The sequence below is a fragment of the Canis lupus genome, chromosome 4 (genome assembly GCF_048164855.1).
Source record: "Canis lupus baileyi chromosome 4, mCanLup2.hap1, whole genome shotgun sequence".
In the NCBI taxonomy this organism is placed as follows: domain Eukaryota; kingdom Metazoa; phylum Chordata; class Mammalia; order Carnivora; family Canidae; genus Canis; species Canis lupus.
The window spans coordinates 8,151,320-8,172,085 of NC_132841.1; the positions used below are offsets into that span (position 1 = coordinate 8,151,320).

The following is a 20,766-nucleotide window of genomic DNA, read 5'->3' on the forward strand; positions in this document are numbered from 1 at the left end:
GAATTGGTAGTGTTTGCCACATAAAGCCAACATTTTAGAGTAGCTTAGTTTGGAAAACTTGCAGGTGAAGGAGTTTTAATCATTACCTGACTTAGTTGCTTTTCCTTCCTTCCTTCCTTCCTTCCTTCCTTCCTTCCTTCCTTCCTTCCTTCCTTCCTTCCTTCCTTCCTTTCTTTTTTTTTTTTTTAAAGATTTTATTTATTTATTCATGAGAGAAACACAGATAGAGGCAGAGACATAGGCAGAGAGAGAAGCAGGTTCCCTTTACGGAGCCTGATGCAGGACTCGATCCCAGGACCTGGGATCACAACCTGAGCTGAAGATAGACACTCAACCACTGAGCCACCCAGGTGTCCCAAGGCCAAGCCACTTTAAGATAGATCAGGGCACCACTTGTCCTCATGATTCTGCCCTTTGCCAGTGCTTCAGTTCGTGTCAGCATCCCCAGGCTGTGCAGAAGAACTGTGTCTGTAGGAGCACCTTAGCCAGATGGGGACATGTATTGCACTGTCTGTGCTTTTTGTCTTCCAGGGAATGCAAAGAACACCCCTTCTCAATAGTACCTGGGGTCTCCCAGAGAAGTCACTTACACTTATCTTGCGCTTGGCAGCTGCAGTACATGACAGTGTATTATCTTGTTGGGTCCACGTATTAATCACCCACACTCAGTGTTACAAGCACAGATAGGGGCAGAGTGATGGCACAATATCGCACCACTGTGATTCAAACCTGAGTCCTCTCCCACACCCAAGGCTGGCGCTGTAATTTGTCACTGTACAATTTTCTCGATAAAAGGCTATTCTCCTCCTTTTATTAATTTTCCATGTGCTTTTCCAGTTTGTCTAACATTTGCTGATTATTTTCTAGTTAGTGACACCAGGGTAATACTTTTGGGCTTTGTGCATAAATAATTGAGCAGAGACTTGAGATGATCCCCATTTAACTTAAAATGAATTATGAGAGGAATTACGAGTCTGGGACTTCTGCCTAAAATCAGAGTGTTTTTTTTAAAAGTGAATTTTCTCATTGCCTCACACCGAAGAGCAAGTAGAAAGGTTCAGTTGGAGTCATCTGGTGCATAGCTTTGTGAGTCTGAGTGAGAGTAATCATCCTCACAAAGAAGCAAAGCATGGGATGGATCCATCTGAAGCCTCTCCATTTCTCTTTCTTCTCAAGATCGGAGACAAAAGCTGCTCCAGTCACTCCAGCAGCAACACACTCTCCAGTAACACGTCCAGCAACAGCGACGACAAGCACTTCGGGTCTGGGGACCTGATGGACCCGGAGCTGCTGGGGCTGACCTACATCAAAGGGGCCTCCACGGACAGCGGCATCGACACGGCGCCCTGCATGCCCGCCGCCGTCCTGGGCGCCGTGCACCTGCCGGGCGGCCGGGCGGTGATGCACAGCCGCGCCGAGCAGTGGGCCGACTCCGCCGACGTGGCAGGGCCCGACGACGAGCAGGCGAAGATGTACGCGGTGCACAGCTACGCACCCCCCATCTCGGCGGGCAGCGCGGCCGACGGCAGCATGGGTGACCTCAGCGAGATCTCATCCCATTCCAGGTCAGTGCATCTGCGGGCACCCCCGGAGTCCTGCTGGGGGGCGGGGAGGGCCCCGAAACGGACGCAGTGTGCGCAGGCAAGGTAGTTGTCCACTGGCCGCCCAGCCCTACAACCTCAGATGGAGGGCTTGTTTCAGAAGTCTGGGTGTGAAATTTGCACATCCATAAGGCACTGTGTGTCTGTTCTCTTCCGTCCTCTCTGGAGGGAGAGAACTACACATGGATATTAATTGCTCGAGTCAGGCCACTGACTCCCCTCTCCCAATGTCATCTCCTAAAATTTTAGGAGAAGTGGATAGATCTGGACAGTACTCAGCTGTACCCCCCACTCCGGGAACTGGGGGTGGAAGGCTCCGCATTGTCCGGGTGTAGCTCCCTCTGATGAAGGCAGTGCCGGTGTCTTCTGGGTTCTGATGACCCCCTTCCAGAAAGGGGGCATCCAAGGTCTGAAAGTACACTCAGATTATCAGTTCCATTTTTTTTAAAATAAAGACTAGCTAAGTTTAAAGGAATGATATCTGAAGTGCAGATGTTTAATACACAGTTACAAGTAGCTTTAAACTTTTATGTGATGTACATCTGTACAATGGTTTTAAAACTCCTATAATTTGTGATTTGTGCTATCAGAGACTGGACAGAAACTCATTTGTTCAGGTTTGGCTGTGGACAGAATTTAACCCCTGCACACTGACCACCCTAATTTCCCTTCTTGTCTGCATCACTTCCTAACTCAACTCCCAGTTACTACCAGGCTTTTCCCCAAAACCCATCTCGAGGCTATCGGTGCGCCAGGACCTTGTCCCTTGCTCCTACAGCCATGGCCAGGGGCGGGGACTTCACCAACTCTGGGCCAAAAGCCACAGTGGACAACCCCATGTTCAGTCAGTGGGTAGAAACAGGGGTAACCGTGATCCCGTTCTCAAAGAAACATGTAGAACATTTCAGCTCTCTTCCCTGGAAGTCATGGAAAGTTATTTATGTAAAACTTGCACACACATGCACCTCCTCACTGCTGCTGTTCTGCTTTTCTTGTCCTGTGGCTCACACCTTCATCGACGTCTTCTTCACTGTTTATGCCACTCGAGGGCATTTTTGTTACAAGTCAAAGGAAACTCCCCACTAATCAGTTCACACAACAAGCACAATATTTCAGTTCATGTAACTGAAAAGTCCAGAACTGTCAAGGTATTTCTGCTTGCAGCTCACATGATACCACCCACAACTGGGTTACCTTCCATCCTTAGGCTCCACATCAAAGCCCCAGAAATCTCAGGGGGCCCCTCTTGGTCAAAAATGGCCATGGCACCTGCAGACCCCTAGCCCATGCTCCTGTGTCCACAGGAAAAAAGTGTGATTTTCTTTAGTTTCAGCAGAAACTCTCCTACCCACATCTTCAAATTACCTCCTCATGTCCCCTCGGAGTGGTAGGAGGTACCACTGTTTGAGGCAGGCAGTGCCCCTCACAGAGGCCAGTCCCTCCCAAACCATGCAGCCGAGAAGACTGCTGCTTCCCCAGAAGAAAATCAAAGTATTGTTTCACCAGGAGAAGGAGGGGCAGTGCCAGACGAGGGGTCCTAAGGATTCACCCCATTCTAGGTCTCCTTCTGTTGGGGCAGAGGGAGCATAGGATATGGAGATTATTTTCAAAATAGATGTTCTTACTACTGCTTACCAGTTCTCTTTAATAATTTGACTTAAAACGTTTAGTGATAAATAGCTGATATAATGCAGAAGTATTAGTGACTTCAGTTACCTACATTATTCCTTTCTAACCTCAGGGACAGTTGAAAATTGGCCCCACTATAGGAATCACCTTGGGAATTTCTACCCTTCGAATGTCTTATTCAGAGTGTACAAGTTTTGTAAAACAGCCGACTCCATGATACCTTTTAAGACAAATGTTACTGGCATCGCAAACAGAATTTTGTAGCACTATTAAGGAAAATTTCTGTGGAAGCTGCACTGAGAGCACATTTGTTTATAAATAGAGGCAGGGATACGTGTAGGGATTTGAAGTAGACTTTCTTGAATACCTTAACTGTTCAGTTAAGTGTGAGATGGAATTTCTGATTGATTTTACTTTCTTCTACCACTTTAAACTGAACTTGTGCACAGCCGTTGTGAAAATGATACATGTTGAGGGACTGAAGTCCCTTAGCACCTGGCTGGGTTTTTCTTGTTGTTCTTCACTGACAGTGACTTTGAAGCCACCTTTCAACTTCAGCTCTAGGCTTTTGCTCAGTGTAAAATTCAGTCATTAAATTGAGTCTTCTGAATACTTCCTCCCATCTGTCCCCTGACCTGTGCAGGAGAACCAGAGAAAATAAGACGTAAGATATTTTGAAGCTTTTAAAATATTTTAAAATTTTAAATATCATTATATTTATTTATATGAGTATAAAATATAAGTATTTTTATCTTGAAATACTTTAAACATTAAATATATTGATACTTTACATTTAAAATGTTTAAAATAAGTTTTAAGGTTTCTGCAGGTTGAGGTAAAAGGAGTTGTGCTCATGAAAGCCTCTTGTCAGATTCTGCAGACCCCGAAGGGCCAGTGGCCCGGCCGGCATACACAAGTCTATGATGACAAAATCACCAGCTCCCCTGCTTTCCTCTTCTGCTTCTGTTCAGGCCGGTGCGTGATCACCTGGGAGCTGAGGGCCAGTCCCCAGGGGTCTGGGTAGTGACTGGGAATAGGCCAAGTAGCAGAAGGAGCACAATAAACTCCTTGTGGGGGCTGAGAGCAGGGCCGACCACCCTGGCTCAAGTCACACCCCATCCCCCACGCACTCTGGATCCCATCCTGTTTTCCTTCCCTGTGAGCACTCACCCCTAGCCAAGATGGTTATGCTTATTCCACATCTCCCTGCATGAGACTGTAGCTCACTGCTGCCTGCTTTCACTGGAGTGTCCTGGAGCCTGGAAGGCCCTTGGCTTGTCTCTTTCACTTTGTATCCACAGCACTTTAGTACACGTCTTTGCACATGGTGGGCCTTAGAAGGCTTGGGAAAAGAAGGAGGGCAATGCAGGAAGAATGCTTGGTAAATGCTTATTGATTCAGTACATAAACCCACGGGGGGTTTCTCCTGGAGAAGTAGGAGGTGCCTGGGACCAGTGGTTCCCAGTTCTGGTGTTTACGAGCCCTCATCAGTGTAGGGCACACTCTTACTCTGATTCGGCTTTTGCACCACCACCCTCTCCAGCCCCAGCGCCCACACGCTTACTTCCTAGCAGCCATCCAGGAGGAAAGTAAGCACAGGGCTGTGTGTGGTACAATTCCAGGATTGTGCTGAGGAAGATGGAGGACATAAAACTCTTTAAGACAAGCTTCTGTGGCAGGAGGCAAAAACAGACAGGTGGAGGGATGTGCAGGAGTCCTCCAAAAAGCAGAACAAGCATGGATACAGCCTGCTTTCTTTGCTACTCAAGATATTTAGTTCAGGATTCTCTGCCCCCCCTCTTTTTTTCTTTCTGAGAGGGCAAGCTCGGAACACAAAGCAGGATTCATATCAGCCTAACCAAGGTTTTGCAAAGTGAAATGAATCAACTGCAAATAATAATAATTTCATGTTCTGGACTGTTCTGCAGAATGACTCGTATTATCTCCTGTTTATCATTATTTATACCCTTTTCTTAGTAGCAGCGATTGGAGCTTTCAGGTGTTGAAACTTGGAAATAAGAATTTTATTCTAGAAGGGAAGGATTCATGGAAAGCTTATTGCCAAAATGCTAAAATATTTACCCATTTCAGAGAAAACTTTTATAATGATGTTACTGCTGCTAAGCATAGATTTTTGCCATTTTGCTCATCCAGTCGACTCAGTAAATTTGTTTCAAAATTTGTTTTCTTCAGTAATCCCTACACCCAGCATGGGGCTCAAACCCATGAACCCGAGATCTTTCTAGAGTTTAAGGTTTATACATTTAACTATTGGGGTAAAAGACACTTTTAATCAAGTCTGCATTAGAAAAATAACTTTTGTAAAGCAAATGTAAAAGCACATGACAGTTTCTGACCCTGCTGTCATTATTCACAATACATTCTCAAAAGATGTTCATTTTGGTCATTTCAGTGGGACATGTGGGTGGCTTATGCAGCATGTTAACTGTCCTAGGCTTGGGGTACCCTGAGATTTTAACTATAAAACATCTCAATGGGCAGCCCTGGTGGCGCAGCGGTTTAGCGCCTCCTGCGGCCCAGGGCGTGATCCTGGAGACCTGGATCGAGTCCCACGTCAGGCTCTCTGTGTGGAGCCTGCTTCTCCCTCTGCCTGTGTCTCTGCCTCTCATTCTCTCTCTGTGTCTCTATGAATAAATAAATAAAATATTTAAGAAATAAAATAAAATAAAATAAAACATCTCAAGGAAAATCATGTTAACTTGTGGTAGCTAAAGGCAATGCATGACCCTTCACAGGGCTCTGAATGGGGAAACTTTCCATAAGCATGATTGGGAACTGTTGGGAAATTAGAATTTGAACGACATATTAGGTGATAGCATTGCATTAATGTGTGATCTCCTGAGTGTGATAATCATGTTGTTACCATGTGGGGAGAATGTCCTTATTTTTAAGGACCTTATGCTGAAATGCAGGAGTATGATGTCACAAAGTTTGCAGCTATTTTCAAAAGATTCAGAAAGGAATATGTGTACAGAAGAATAATGCAGATGTAGCAAAATAGTAACAGATAGTAACTGTAGATAAAGGATATATGGATGTTATTTTACTCTTTTTTATACCATATCCCTAAATCTGAAATTTTTCAAAATAGGCAGTTTCGGGGAAAATATACAGGCCTTCAGACCCCATTGCCTGGATGTGGAGGTGACTCCTGAGTGTGTACCCCAGTAAATGAAAAGAGTTCATTAGCTCCCTTCTGCAGTCCTTGCTTCTTTCTTGGGTAGTTTTGAGCATGAGAAGGCAATTAAGCATCTCCCCTCAGAGCCCAGTCTAAGCCCAGACTGAAGTTGCTTTGAGTCCCACGCAGGAACGCCAGACCTACCACCAACAGCAGTTACTTCATAGTAGTAAATGAGGTGTTTTATTTGTTTTGTTTTGTTTGTTTTTTAATTTTTCATATACCACAGTGTCTCCAGCTATGTAAACCCTCAAAATGAGTTGGTTTATTTTATTACCCTGTTTCTTTGTGAATGTTTATTAAAAGTCCATTTTTATAACCATTCTTAATTTTGCACTTTTTTTTGTTTACCACCTGCATCACATGATGCTTGATTATGTAGGTTTTTCAGAAAGGTAGGTGCTTATCAGGGGTTTCAGAATAAGGTTATATTTCATCATACCAGGAGGCCTACCATAATTGAAACATTTAAATTTTAATTTTAATTTTTTCATGTTTGTAAAATAATGCCAATAATCTCTATTTTGTACTCAATTATCATAAAACGTGATAGTGTCAATTTCCTGAATTAAAAAAGGTTTTTAGGCTTTTATCACTCTAGAGGTGGTTATACAGCCAGTGAGGAGTCCTTTTGGTCTTAGCTTAACCACTGACTTAAAAAAAAAAATTGTTTTCGGGATTACATCATTCAAATTTTATTTTGTTGCTGTTGTATCATGTGGTCATATGGCAAACATGCCGACAGCCACCAGATACAGAATTGGCATTTCTGTGACCAGCGATCGTCGTGTCCTCAGGTAGCCACTAACCTGCTTTTCTGATCAGCCTCCCCTTGCATCTCCTTGTTGTTTTTGCTAACTGATTATATGTGTTCCTGAGTAATACCATCTTGCCTATTTATAAACTTCCTTTAAAAATGGAATCAACATATTCTTTGTGACTTGCTTCTTTTTCTACATGTTGTCTGTGAGGTTCACCTGAGTTGTGTGCAGTCTCAGTTTATTTGTTCATGACGTATTCCCTTTATCCATTCTTGTTTATTAATTGACCATCTACTTCACTGATGATTCAGGTTGCTGCCATTGGGAACCTATTAAATCAGTCCTCCTGTCCACATTGTTACTTCTTTCCAATGGCACGCATGCAGAGGTTTATCTAGGGTATGCACATGGGAGCGGAACTACTGGGTCATATCTGTACAGGTGCACACTTGCACAAGGAATACCTAGGCTGCCTTCCAGGCTGCCCACCACACTTCTTGCTCCTCCCAGAAGTGGGAGGGTGCCCATTGCTCCCAGTCCCGGCCAGCACTGGATACTCAGTGTCAGATGCTCCCATTTCTGTGAGGGTAGTGAGTGTGCAGGGTACTCTTTTGTGGTTTGCAGGGGCATTTTCCTGGCAACAGCAGAGGTTGAGCATCTTCTCCTGTGTTTAGTTGTTTTTTGAAGCATCTGTTTCAGTTTGCTATTTATGTTTCTATTTTATTTTCCTCTGATTGTTTTTAACATCCTTCCAGCCACAGGCCTATAGCTGGCACAGGAGCATCCTTAGCCCTTGGAAAACTGGGCATTTTGAAAGTCCCATGTTTGAAAGACAGCTGTGCCTGCCTCATTCCACCCAGTGTCACTCCCGGGTGTCAAGCATGGTAGCTCCACATCCAGAGGCTAATCTAGCACTGCTGGAATCTGGTTGTATGACAGCTTTGGTCTGTTTTCTCTCCCCAGCGGTTCACACCATTCAGGAAGCCCCTCAGCTCACTGTTCCAAAAATAGTGGGTCCCTGGATACGTCAAAAGTCTACATCGTGTCTCACAGTAGTGCCCAACAGGTCCCTGGGTCTGTGTCCAAGCCCTACCACCGGCAGGGAGCCGTGAGCAAGTATGTCATCGGCTGGAAGAAATCAGAGGGCAGCCCACCGCCAGAGGAGCCTGAAGTGACCGAGTGTCAGGGGTAAGGTGGCCAGGGGCTCGTGTCTAGGCAACCTTCCACACCATGGGGATTGACTGAGCATGTGTCAGAAACATCTTTTCTAAAAAGGAGTAATCTAGAAACATCTCTGTAAAACTTCTTAAATGGTGGCATTTATGTTTCTCTTTAAAAGTCTTCTCTTTCCTTGACATTTGCATAGAAAATCAAAAGAAATCCCCGTTCTTTATTCTTATATCCAACAAGCCACCTGCAGTAGAACAGTCATGATAATGTGCTATTATTGATGATGGGATCATAACGCCCGTAAATAAACAAGTTCAAGGACAATTTGAATTCCCACAGAGTCTGTGAGTGTGTTTCTTAAATCTGTCGTATAAGTGACATCTTCAAAGAAAAAGGACTCTACCTAATTTTAACATGACTTTGGTTCCCGTTTGGTTGTTAGGTTTTGTGGGAACAGGTAAAGGGGGGGATGTTATGTACCTGTTTGAAAAAAAGAAAAAATGCTGATAATCCATATTATAAAGCACATGTGGAAACTGTTCTGTCTTTTTGAAAAGGTAAAGAAATCATGTTTCAAGGATGCAAAGCAAGGGCAGTCAGAGCTGTTTTACTGTTCATTTGCTTATTTAAAAAAAAAAAAAAAAAGGGATCCCTGGGTGGCGCAGCGGTTTGGCGCCTGCCTTTGGCCCAGGGCGCGATCCTGGAGACCCGGGATCGAATCCCACGTCGGGCTCCCGGTGCATGGAGCCTGCTTCTCCCTCTGCCTGTGTCTCTGCCTCTCTCTCTCTCTCTCTCTCTCTCTCTCTCTCTCTGTGTGTGACTATCATAAATAAATAAATAAATAAATAAATAAATAAATAAATAAATAAATAAATAAATAAATAAAATTTAAAAAATAAAAATAAAAAGACAGCCTTAAGGAAAAACAATCTCCCATGCACCAAATTATGAAGCCACTGTGTTTGGCTGTGTCCCCAAATACTGACAGCACCAGGGGACACTGGGGGCTGCAGTGATTTTCAGAGAGCACTTCTAGATCTTAAACTTGGTTGATAAATTAGTATCACTTTTTTCTCTTAAAAAATGATTCCACTTCTTAAATAGAAAGAACCTGATTCTGCTCTCTCAATTAAAAATCATTTTGGTACTGAACCTGAACATGGAATCCTTTAAAAAAAAAATCATGTCAGTCATTGCAGATGAGTTATTTAGAAAGGAATTTTATAGTGATAACCACGCTTTTTGACCATAAATGCAAATTCCTAATGATAACATTGGTATGTCTGCCTCTTTAATAACATCTTCTGAGTGCTTCCCAGAAATGCATCCCAAGCCTTTCAAGTTCTGTGTAGAAGCACTATTTGAGCAGGGGGCTCTCTCGAAGAATCAGGAAAGGGCCTGCCTCTGTCCACAGGTGCCCATGTGGACATCTTTGTCTCCAGAGCCTACCAGAGACTGCATTTTCACATCTGGGTTTGATGGCACTGACTTTTAGCAAAAGGAAGACAACCCTGGGGGCATGGTGAGGAAGGGATTTGAAGATCTGGCTGGCAGAGCACTTACATACCCTCTTCACACAAGGCTAGTGCTGCAATTTGAACCCGGCTCCCAGGCCAGGTCTCTGTGTGCTTGGGGCGGGGGCAGGTGCCCCAGGCCTTGTCCAGCTGAGTCAAGCACTCCGAAAACAAGGAAACACTCCAGTTAGTGTAGAAGTGATGACTCTCTAACACTGCAGACTGCAAAAACAGTGCTTCACCAGATCACAGAAAAATGCTTTGAAAAGGACTGGCCAAGTATAGTGTGTCTAGTCTGTATAGTGAGGATTACAGAATGTTAGTGTCTCCTCGGGCATAAAATATAAAATCAGTTCTGCCCTCCAGAAGTTTCACATAACTCTGAAGTTTCCAGTTATCCCTTTAAAATCATATTGTGGAACCCTCAGACTGAGCCTTATCTATCTCAGAAACAAAGCGAAGGCCATAGAGACCTAACCATTGTTAATTTTGAGCATATCTGTGTGAGTTTCTTATGCTGGTAATTTCTCAGTGAGCTGTCACACTGTGACAAGATAGCCTGGCTTTGAAATAGTCATCCCAGTGACACCTGGCAATAACATACAGGTCATCCTGTGTTGCCTGCTGCCCTGGGCCATGGATTCCTAGAACATTACATCTCAGGTCATGCGGCAAGGACCACTCACCTCTGCTGACAGTACAGCCACTGATGGTTCTGTGTGTCCTCCGGAATGTTTGGTTGCTCAGATTGCATTTCCAGAGTAAACCTTTTAAAAATGACTCCCTGTTTTCTCCCTGGAAAGGAGCTGAAAACGGTAATTCTGCGAGACAGTCGTTTGTTGTCCATAAATACATTTTTATATGCTGATAATTAAGGGAGACAGCTGCTTTATTTATCCAAACGGCTTTGCGGAATTGCTGATAATAAAACATGCTTGGCACATGCCTGAATCGATTACTCTTAAACTTCAGGCTCCCTAGGGTGTCTCTCTCTCTATTGTCCGGGTGAGATGTCGGGGTGTGGTTGTCTAGCCACAAGAGAAAGCCTCTCTCGAGTTTCTAAGAATCACAAGGAAGTGTTGCAAAGGACATATGATAATCTCTGATGAATTATTGAAAATGTGTTTTCTGACACGGCCTTTTTGAAAAAATAAAAAAAAAAAGTGGGCTATATTTTTTTTCCCATCCAGGGCTTCAGGGATCTGATATGTTTCTGAATTATTCAGAACTGTTAACTTTGCTGTGGAGCTCATTTCACAGATGTAAAATGACGTGGGGGTCTGGAGCAGATGCAGCAACAATGAGCTGACTTAATAATTAAGAATCACATGTATGAGTATGTGGTTATCGAAACAGCGGATTTGAATCCTTTAGGCTACAGGCACTTGACAGAGACGCTGACCTCGGCTCTTAATTTCCCCTCTGGTTTGTTTCAACAGGCTATATGGTGAGATGGATCTCCTGTCCACAGCAGCTCAGCACCAGACCGTGGTGGGGGATGCAGCCTCAGAAACTCAGCATGTGCTGTCCAAAGAAGATTTCCTGAAGCTGATGCTTCCTGACAGTCCCTTAGTGGAGGAGGGACGAAGAAAGGTTAGCTACTTTCGAGAGGCTTTGAAGTTATCAGAGACACTAAAGAAGGTTCTAAAGAGACCCAGACATTTCAGGAGTCCCCCCCACATGCATTCTCTCTCACGATTCTACCTGTTAGCCTGTGCGTGGCTGCCCATCCTCAGGGTTGGTTCTGTCACTCAGCAGAGCGAGCCTGAGAGAGGTTAGGAAGGGCAGTTTTCTAGCATGGTGAGAGGATGGACGAGAGGCAAGCGGGGCTGGCTTAAGGTCCCAGCTCTCCCGACAATCAGCTGCATGACTTTGTGCATGTGACTTGACCTCTTGGCCCAGGGTCCTCCTCTGAGGAAAGGAGACAATGAAATGTGCACTGCAGATTTGGACCAAAGATAAGAAATAACATGGGCAGGGGTACCTGGGTGGCTCAGCCAATTAAGCGGCTGACTCTTGGTTTCAGCTCAGGTCATGATCTCAGGGTCCTGGGATCGACCTGTATCAGGCTCCCTGCTCAGTGGGGAGTCTGCTTTAGGATTCTCTCTCCCTCTGCCCTCTACCCCTGCCTTACCCCTGCTCATGCTCACTCACATGCTTGTTCTTTCTCCTTCTCTCAAACACATAAATCTTAAAAAACAAAACAAAACAAAACAAAAACCACACACAGACCTCCTACAGTACTTTCAGATCTGGGTGATCAGAAACGGTAGCTGTTGGGACACCTGGGTGGCACAGCAGTTGAATATCTGCCTTCGGCTCAAGGGTGTGATCCCAAGATCTGGGATTGAGTCCCGCATCAGGCTCCCTGTACAGAGCATGCTTCTCCCTCTGCCTATTTTCTCTGCCTCTCTATGTCCCATGAATAAGTAAATAAATCTTTTAAAAAAGAAAGAAAGAGAGAAAAGGAAAGAAAAAAGAAAGAAACCGTAGCTGATAAATCCATACCACCAGACGCGCTACAGAAGTCTACCCTCTGCTCCAGGCTGGGACATTGTAAATATGGAACTATGCAGCAGCCCCATGGGAAGGCCATGTGTCAGTCTGATAAGCCAACCTCACGTTGGTTGACACACCTTCATTCATAACAAAGTGGTCCTGGGCTGATGATAGATTACTTAGTGTTGTTACAAGTTGTAACTTCACTATTATTACAGTCCCTTAAACCACTTTGTGAAGTAATGAAAAGTATTAAAAGGGACTTCCAGGTAATTTAGCTCTGTCTCCTCCCTTTGCAAGTAACTGAGTCCCCACATGGTGAAATGAGAAGTGCACATAAATATCCAGGGGCAGAGTCAGGGACAGAATCTGGACGTCCTCCCTTCTAATCCTGCGCGCTCTCTTGTCCAAAGGAAAAGGAAAAAAAAAAAATCAGGCATTGCTATGTTGTCTGTGATCAGGGTAAACACCAAGTCTGTGTGCTTCTGTCTTCCCTATAATAAAACAATACTGCAATTAACCTAATTGTGTTCTTAGAATAACACTCTAATTAGATACTACCTCAAAGCTGCTTTAATCTAATGCGCCTGTAATCATGTTCTGAAGGACCTGCTGGTGTGTGTGAAGAGGGAATCCCAGATGAAGTCAATCATAATGAGTCTTTTCTTTTTTCTAAACTTGTAGCAAATCATGTATACGGTACTGTATAAGCTTGAGTGCAGACCGTTGTACAAAAAGTGCAAATAGCTTCTCTTTTTATAGGAATGAGCTTCTCCTTGGCATGTGGGTCCTTTCTTCCCCCCTTCTAAGACAAATCACCTTCTTTTCGTAGTATAAATTTAACTTTGTAGTCTGCACACATTCCAGTTGCCATTCATCAGTTGGACAGACCTGACACAATGGAAGGAACACATACAATAGAAATATTTTTAGCCTCCTTGCTGCACTCATGAATGTAAATAGCCGTTTCTGTATTTGTTTGATGCAAACATTCTGGCTTCTACTATTGTTTATATAAAAGGAATGTGGTTCGGTATGCAGAAGAAGAAGTTGGAAAGTCAGATTTGATTTAGTTTTTCTTGAGCTCTGGACTGTTTGCTTCTTGAGTCAGAATTTTCCTCACCCTACCTGGGATTAACACTCAATCATTTCAGTGGTTCCCTTAAATCCAGTTATGATCAGTAACTATAGCTCCATTTTCAACAATTGTAATAGACTTTTATGGGTGGTGATTTTTATAGCCAACTAGATTTTACTGGACTGATAGCCTTTTTCTTGAACCTGTTTGCATGGCCTAGAAACCTATACCGTGTTCAAAATTTAGCTTTATTATTATTTAGATGATATTGAACCTCACATGCTGTTCATTGGTACAGAAATTGTCTAATATTAAAACATAGTCATTTCAAATTAAAATCAAGGCAGTGCTCTGTGTGCTTTCAAATAACTGTACTGGAAATGGCAGCCTTCTCCATTTCCAGGAGCTGGCACTGCTCTAAGGTTATGGAGGTTCCATTTAACATTTCAGAATCAATAAAGCCATGCATGTCTAATTCATGATAGTATTTCACAGAATGTCAAAGGAGGCAAACATTCAAATCCAGTAACAGCACCAGAGCCCTGGTGTGTTTGCCTACATGACCTGCAAGCCTGGTTTAGCATTCCTGAGCTAATGCTTTGTGCCTGCCTGCCTAGGGACACCCCAGAGAAGCTAGCACAGTGGCGTGTGTACCCACCGGATTTAGTCCAATCAGTTCCATGCTTTAACTCTTTCTTGCCTGTCTTCCCCATTCTCCCCCCACGTTTAAACCCCTAGTTTTCATTCTATGGGAACCTATCTCCGAGACGGTCACTCTATCGCACCCTCTCTGACGAGAGCATATGCAGCAATCGGAGAGGCTCTTCCTTTGGCAGTTCTCGAAGTTCAATACTGGACCAAGCCCTGCCCAACGACATCCTGTTCAGCACCACCCCGCCCTACCACAGCACACTGCCCCCTCGGACCCACCCAGCACCCAGCATGGGGAGCCTGAGAAGTAAGTGTGTGGGGTGGGGTCGGGGTTGCTGAGCTTCTATAGGTGTGGGCTCTTTGGATTATCTCCTACAGAGCTTTGGTAGGTTGGTTTATTTTTTTTAATAAATGTATTATTTGGTGTATCTTCTTTTTCTTTTTTTTTTTTTTTTTTTTTTAGTAATTTTAAAATCTGATGAAAGCACCAGAGTGGACATTTTCTAAAAGTTAAGCAATACTGCCCATTTTGAAGAAAATTTAAAAACCCATATTAAACATTTTTATTAAGTGACTGTCTCTTAGCTATTACACTCATAAATATCTTTAAGACTTGATTTTATAAAGAAAGAACTATGGCACAGGAGGTAGATATTCTGGTGGGCAGCAAGCAAGTTTGGTAACCTTCTGTTTCTGTTTCTTCTTGACATTGAATACCTGGTGGTGGTCAAGGTGGTAGATGGGCGTCAGGAGACCTGAGTTTTCAACCTGGGACAGGGAGCACGTTCTAAGTCCATGTCCAGTTTATTCCAGTTTACCAGTCAGAGACTGACTAGGCAATTTCTGCCTGATTTTCCTTCAAACCCTAAAATCTTTGATATTTACCTAGTGTCTGTTTCTTATTAACATGTTACTCTTTTAGCTTGCTAATTTTTCTTACACTGGCTTTATTTCCTTTTTTTTTCAGAGTTTAATTTCTATTGTACAGGAAGAATGAGGATTTAATCAGAAATACATTCATTATCAGGTTTTTTCCTTGCTTCATCATAAAAAGCATTATCTTCAAAACCAATTTGAACTTCATAATATACATAGAAGTCTCAGGCTAAATGAAATAAAAGTTCTAATAATGCTTCTTCTGATGTTTAACATAATTGGAAATGAACCTTGTTTCATAAAATTCATAATCTATTTCTTTAAGTAACATAATATCCTGCCTATTATAACGAGTCCATTTGCCTAAATTGGAGAAACCTTTAAACTCCTTCTTGATAACTGTATGAAAGGTCAAACACATTCTAATAACCTAATAATCCTTTAAATGTTTTTCCTTTTTTGTAAATAGGTAACTTTAATGTCCTCTTGAAAGCTTTCATAAAATCAGTGAAGCTATTTTCTCGCAAATATAGTTTCTTTCATTCAAAATGCTTGATGTGTGCTCATGAAATTGGTGGCCTATGCGTACGATAGTTCTCATGTCGTACCCTTTATTTGCTTCCATGTGAAAGATATGTATCTTTTTTTCTTTAGCTTTACTTTTTCTTTTTTATGGATTTTTTTTAGAGCAGTTTTAGGTTTATGGCAAAATTTAGCAGAAGGCACAGGGAGTTCCCACACAGGCACGGCCTCCCTCACGATCAATATCCATAAACAGGACACATTTGCTAGAATCTGTGAATCCGCACCAACACATCAACATCACCCAGAGTCCATAGTTTACATTAGGATTCACTCTTGGTGCTGTCCATTCTGTGGGTCTGGATGAAGTAACATGCCATGTATCCACCATTATAGTATCATACAGGATAATTTTACTTCCCTAAAAATCCTCTGTGCTTTGCCTGTTCATCTGAAGCTTCCTCCGCCCAACCTCTGGCAACCACTGATCCTTTTCCTGGCTCCATTGTTTTGCCTTTTCCAGAATGCCATAGATTTGGAATCCTAAAGCATGTAGTCTTTTTAGGCTGGTCCTGCCTGTATGTCTGTTCATGGCCTGAAAAAGCTTACTCCTCTTTAGTGCTGAGTAATATTCCATTGTCTGGATGGACCACAGTTTATTCATCCATCCACTGACTGAAGGACTGCCTCCTTTTTTTAGTATTTTAAAAGTGTAAACGCACAAGTAGGAAACCAGCAGGATATGTAACTAATTCATCATCCAAGTTCAAAGCTGCTCTACTTGTTGTCATTATTCATTTCTCTAGGAAAAGAATAAGAGTGATCCTTGCTATTTGCTCTTTAACAGAACTTCATCTGGCAGTGGGACTTCTCCAGTTTACTTAAGAAACTACTCAGAGGGGCACCTGGGTGGCTCAGTTGGTTAAGCCTCTTGCTTTGGCTCAGGTCATGACCACAGGCTCCTGGGGTTAAGCCCCGCATCAGTCTCCCTGCTCAGTGGGAGGTCTGCTTCTCCCTCTCCCTCTACTGCTCCCCCTGCTTGTGCTCACTCTCTCTCTCTGCCTCTCTGTCAAATAAATAAAATCTTTAAAAAAAAAAAAAAAAAAACCTACTCAGAAAAATTCTCTCTTGGCTCAATGAGTGAAGTGTAAAATGTAAACGAGAGAGCTGCCGATGTTTGGTGCTGTGTCTGACTCCTGCACTCTCCTGTGTGGTCATTACTTTTGTGACTCCTCGTCACATTTTACTCATTCTTCACTTTCTGTGCTCTCTGGTCACTCAGCTGAGCCTCAGTGAGAAGATCAGACTCTTGCAGAGTAGTTTGAAACTGGAACAACAGATGTGAGTGAGAAGTGAGGACTAGTTGAGGTTTTCCAGTTGTTTCTCTGAGCTTCTCAGAGACTTAGCTTCATGTAAAAGTTTGGAGGGGGAGGCCAGTTCTATCCACCTTCTAACACCAGCTGGCCAGGAGCCACATAGAGCTAGACAGAAACTCAGAAGGCATACGTGTTCTCCTGAGAAGCTTTAAAACCTGAGCATTCCTAGCCTGGGATCCTCAAAGAAAGAATCTGTCACTACAGAGATTCGTTCCTAATTTGGAGTAAGGGTAGTGCAGAGAAAGGATCAGTAAGTTCATCTCCGACAGTGAATATTGCTGCAGCTTTTCTACATGTAACTATAACAGTAATCACAGGCTCCTCGTTCAGATATTTTTAGCTGGTAAATGTCCCAAATTTGAACCTCAGAATTTTTCTTCTCTCAAGACTGAGATCTTAATTCAATCTGGTGAGACAGGTACTTCACAAATACATCTTGGGTGTGATTCATGCCATGATTCATGTATATTTCCTGTGAAGCAACCAAAATGTGCTGGATCATTAGTTCCCCAATTTGGAGGTGTAGAACTATGACCGATCAAGCAGTTGAAAAGAATTCTGAAATATTTCTGCACTGCATTTGGGGCTTCTGTTTTCCTTTCTTATTATTGGATTTCAGAACAAGATTTCTTCCGTGGCCCAGATAGAAAAGAAATGGGGAGTGGCCCTTTGGACACATGGTTCACAGGCCAGATAACCAGTGATATTGAGGAGTATTTCCTGTTGGGCAACCCACTTTATTCAGTGTAGTCCCAAGCATTGACAGGTTCCCAACATGTTTAAAGAGAATTTCTGATTTTTTTAAATTTATTTTCAATTTTTTTCTTGGTAAATGTTTCTTATAAAAATTCTGCCATTTTAGATACTTTTATACAAAGAAGGCTATGAATGTCATTTTAAAACAATAACAAAGTATATCAATAATCTTATTTCTGCTGAATGTCGTAAGAGTGCCATGTTATCCTCGACAGAACTGCCAAAGGCTGATTAAAAAATCCATTTTCAAGATTCAACAATATCTGAAACGGGAAGAGAGCCTTCAAGGGAATAATAGGAAGGCTTTTTACATCCTTCATGTTCCCTTCTGAAAACAGTTGTTCTTATTTTTTCTTTTTATAATTTTTTTTTCTTTTTCTTTTAATTCCAGTACAGTTAATATACACTGTTACATTAGTTTGGGGGCACACTATGGTGACTCAGCAATTCTATGTATTACTCAGTGCTCATCATGATAAATGTACTCTTAATCCCCATCACCTTTTTCACCCATCCTCCCATCTGCCTCTCCTCTGGTGACCATCAGTTTCTTTTCTGTAGTTAAAAGTCTATTTTCTGGTTTGTCTCTTTTTTACCTTTCTTTTGTCTCTTAAATTCCATATGAGTGAAATCATAGAGTATTTTTTTTCTCTGACTTGTTTCACTTAGCCTTATATTCTCTCCATACATCCATACTATTGCAAATGGAAAGATTTCATTGTTCTGTATGACTGAATAATATTCCTCTGTGTGTGTGTGTGTATGTACACATACATACCACATCTTCTTTATCCATCTGTTGGTGGACACTTGGGCTGCTTCCATAGCTTGGCTATTGTAGATAGTGCTGCTATAAACATAGGGGTGCATGCATTGCCTTGAATTAGTGTTTTCATATTCTTTGGATAAATACCCAGTAATGCAATACCCAAATGCAACTGGAACATATGTAGGTTCTATTTCGATTTTTTGAGGAACTGCCATATTATTTTCCACAGTGGCTGTACCAGTTTGCATTCCCACCAGCAGCAGTGCATGAGGGTTCCTTTTTCTCCACATCCTGTCAACTCTTGTTTCTTGTGTTGTTTTTAGACATTCTGACAGATGTAAGGTGATATCTCATTGTAGTTTTAATTTGCATTTCCCTGATGATGAGTGATGTTGAGCATATTTTCATGTGTCTGTTAGCCATCCGGATGCTGTCTTTGGAGAAATATCTGTTCCTGTCTTCTGCCCATCTTTAGCTGGATTATTATTCTTTGGTGTTGAGTTGTATAAGTTCTTTATATATTTTGGATATTAATCCTTTATCAGCTGTCTTATTCGCACATATCTTCTCCCATTCAATAGGTTGTCTTAGGTTTGTTGATTTTTTCCCACTGCTTTGCAGAAGCTTTTTATTTTGCTGTAATTCCAATAGTTTATTTTTGTTTTTGTTTCCCTTGCCTCAGGAGACGTATCTAGAAAGAAATTACTGTGGCCAGTGTCAGAGAAATTACTGCCTCTGCTCTCTTCTAGAATGTTTATGGTTTTAGGATTCATATCTAAGTTCTAAATCCATTTTGAATTTATTTTAGTGTTTAGTGGAAGAAAGTGGTCCAGTTTCATCCTTCTGCATGTGGCTGCATGCATAGTCAGCCCTTGCATATCCTTGCCTCCATTGTCAAACATTAATTGACCGTATAGTTTTGGGTTTATTTCTGGGGTATTTCTTCTGTTCCATTGATCTATGTGTCTGTTTTTGTGCCAGTACCACATTGTTTGATCACTACAGCTCTGTGATAGAACTTGAAATATGGAATTGTGATACCTACAGATTTGCTTTTCTTTTTCAAGGTTGCTTAAGCTATTTGGGGTCTTTTGTGAAAATTCCTGGGTTTTTATGGAGATGAAAGCTCTCCAGGGAATTGTAGAAATCTTCTTATGAACATAGACTCACAAGAGTTCTTAAGTTTCCAAAGATAAGAAGAAGCATCAACTTACGTGTGTTTCCATATCGTGTAGTTTCAACCTAGGCACCTCCCTAAAGATGCCCCTTGAAGCTTAAATAGGGGGATAATTTAAAATAAATAAAATGAGTATTTTCATTTCCTTCAGTATTCACGTAAGATGCTGCAGTCCCAGGTATAGGTTCAGTATTGGGAAGCATAGGTGGTTAAGAGCTGCTAGAAGGCAGAAGATGACCCTTGCTACAGTTGGCATTATAGAAGATATCTGTGGATGCCATCCTACAATGGCATGGTTTGACTGATTCAGTAGGGCATTTGTTTCCCTTTTGCAAATGTTCTCCATGTTCTCTGGTTTTTTGAAGAGAAACTGCAAAATTTCAGCTATCTGACCATCAGGAAGGCTCCTTAAAATTTATAGCAACAAATAAAGTCAGACTTGGTAGAGATGGGCAGGGCTTTCCTGTCATGGCTAAACAAACAGGATGCCACAAGATCAATGTCTGGGCTGGAGAGGAGGGGGCCCCAGCCTCAGTGCCTGGACATGAGCCATCCTTCAGAATCCACAAGCTACTTTCTTCTTTGAATTGGTCAAAAGAAGCAGTGTGTGCTGCTGACAGAAGGCTTGCTTTGGAGAGCGGGATTTGAAGTAACAGGCTTTGATACCTAAGGCAAGTGGTACCTTTTCCTTCTCCTCTGTAAAGTTCAGGAAACTATCCAGTCACAGCTGCTGTGGTATGCACCAAGGTTAGAGGTACTTACTGCGTGGGCCATACCAAATCCCCCCACACCAGCACCAGCAGGGCTCATCTGCTTGCTGACTGGGCTTCTCAGGGGCCGAACCTGGGTCTTACTGGTCATTCTCTCCCTGGGTGCTAATATAGTACCTGGTGGTGCCTGGAATATAGAAAATGCTCAGTAAGCATCATCTAGGTGATGGCAGTAGTAATACCTAATGTCCATTAAAAGTATTATAAAGAATTTGTGGTGGTTTGAAGTCTCAGACAAAAAAAAAAAAAAAAAAAAAAGGTATTTTTTTCTGCCAGTTATATGATTTTCCAAACAATTGAAAAGAAATTGAGGTGCTTTTTCATTGTGATAATCCAGAGAAAAATTTGTCGGCGCTCTTACGTCATTTAAGGAGACTGTCGTTGACACTAGGTTCCTGTTGCACACTGACGGATGATA

The 20,766-nt window shown here is 42.4% G+C and overlaps 1 protein-coding gene across 7 annotated transcripts in view; it reads left to right on the forward strand.

The window, feature by feature from the left end:
* Positions 1 to 20,766, forward strand: part of SIPA1L2 (signal induced proliferation associated 1 like 2) — a 212,729-nt gene that overhangs the window by 172,342 nt on the left and 19,621 nt on the right. For all 7 annotated transcript variants that reach the window (XM_072823065.1, XM_072823066.1, XM_072823061.1 and 4 more), the window contains 4 exons: positions 1,177 to 1,565; positions 8,154 to 8,378; positions 11,314 to 11,467; positions 14,190 to 14,409. In XM_072823065.1, the coding sequence (XP_072679166.1) occupies positions 1,177 to 1,565; positions 8,154 to 8,378; positions 11,314 to 11,467; positions 14,190 to 14,409 (988 nt within the window). The remainder of the gene's footprint in view (positions 1 to 1,176; positions 1,566 to 8,153; positions 8,379 to 11,313; positions 11,468 to 14,189; positions 14,410 to 20,766) is intronic.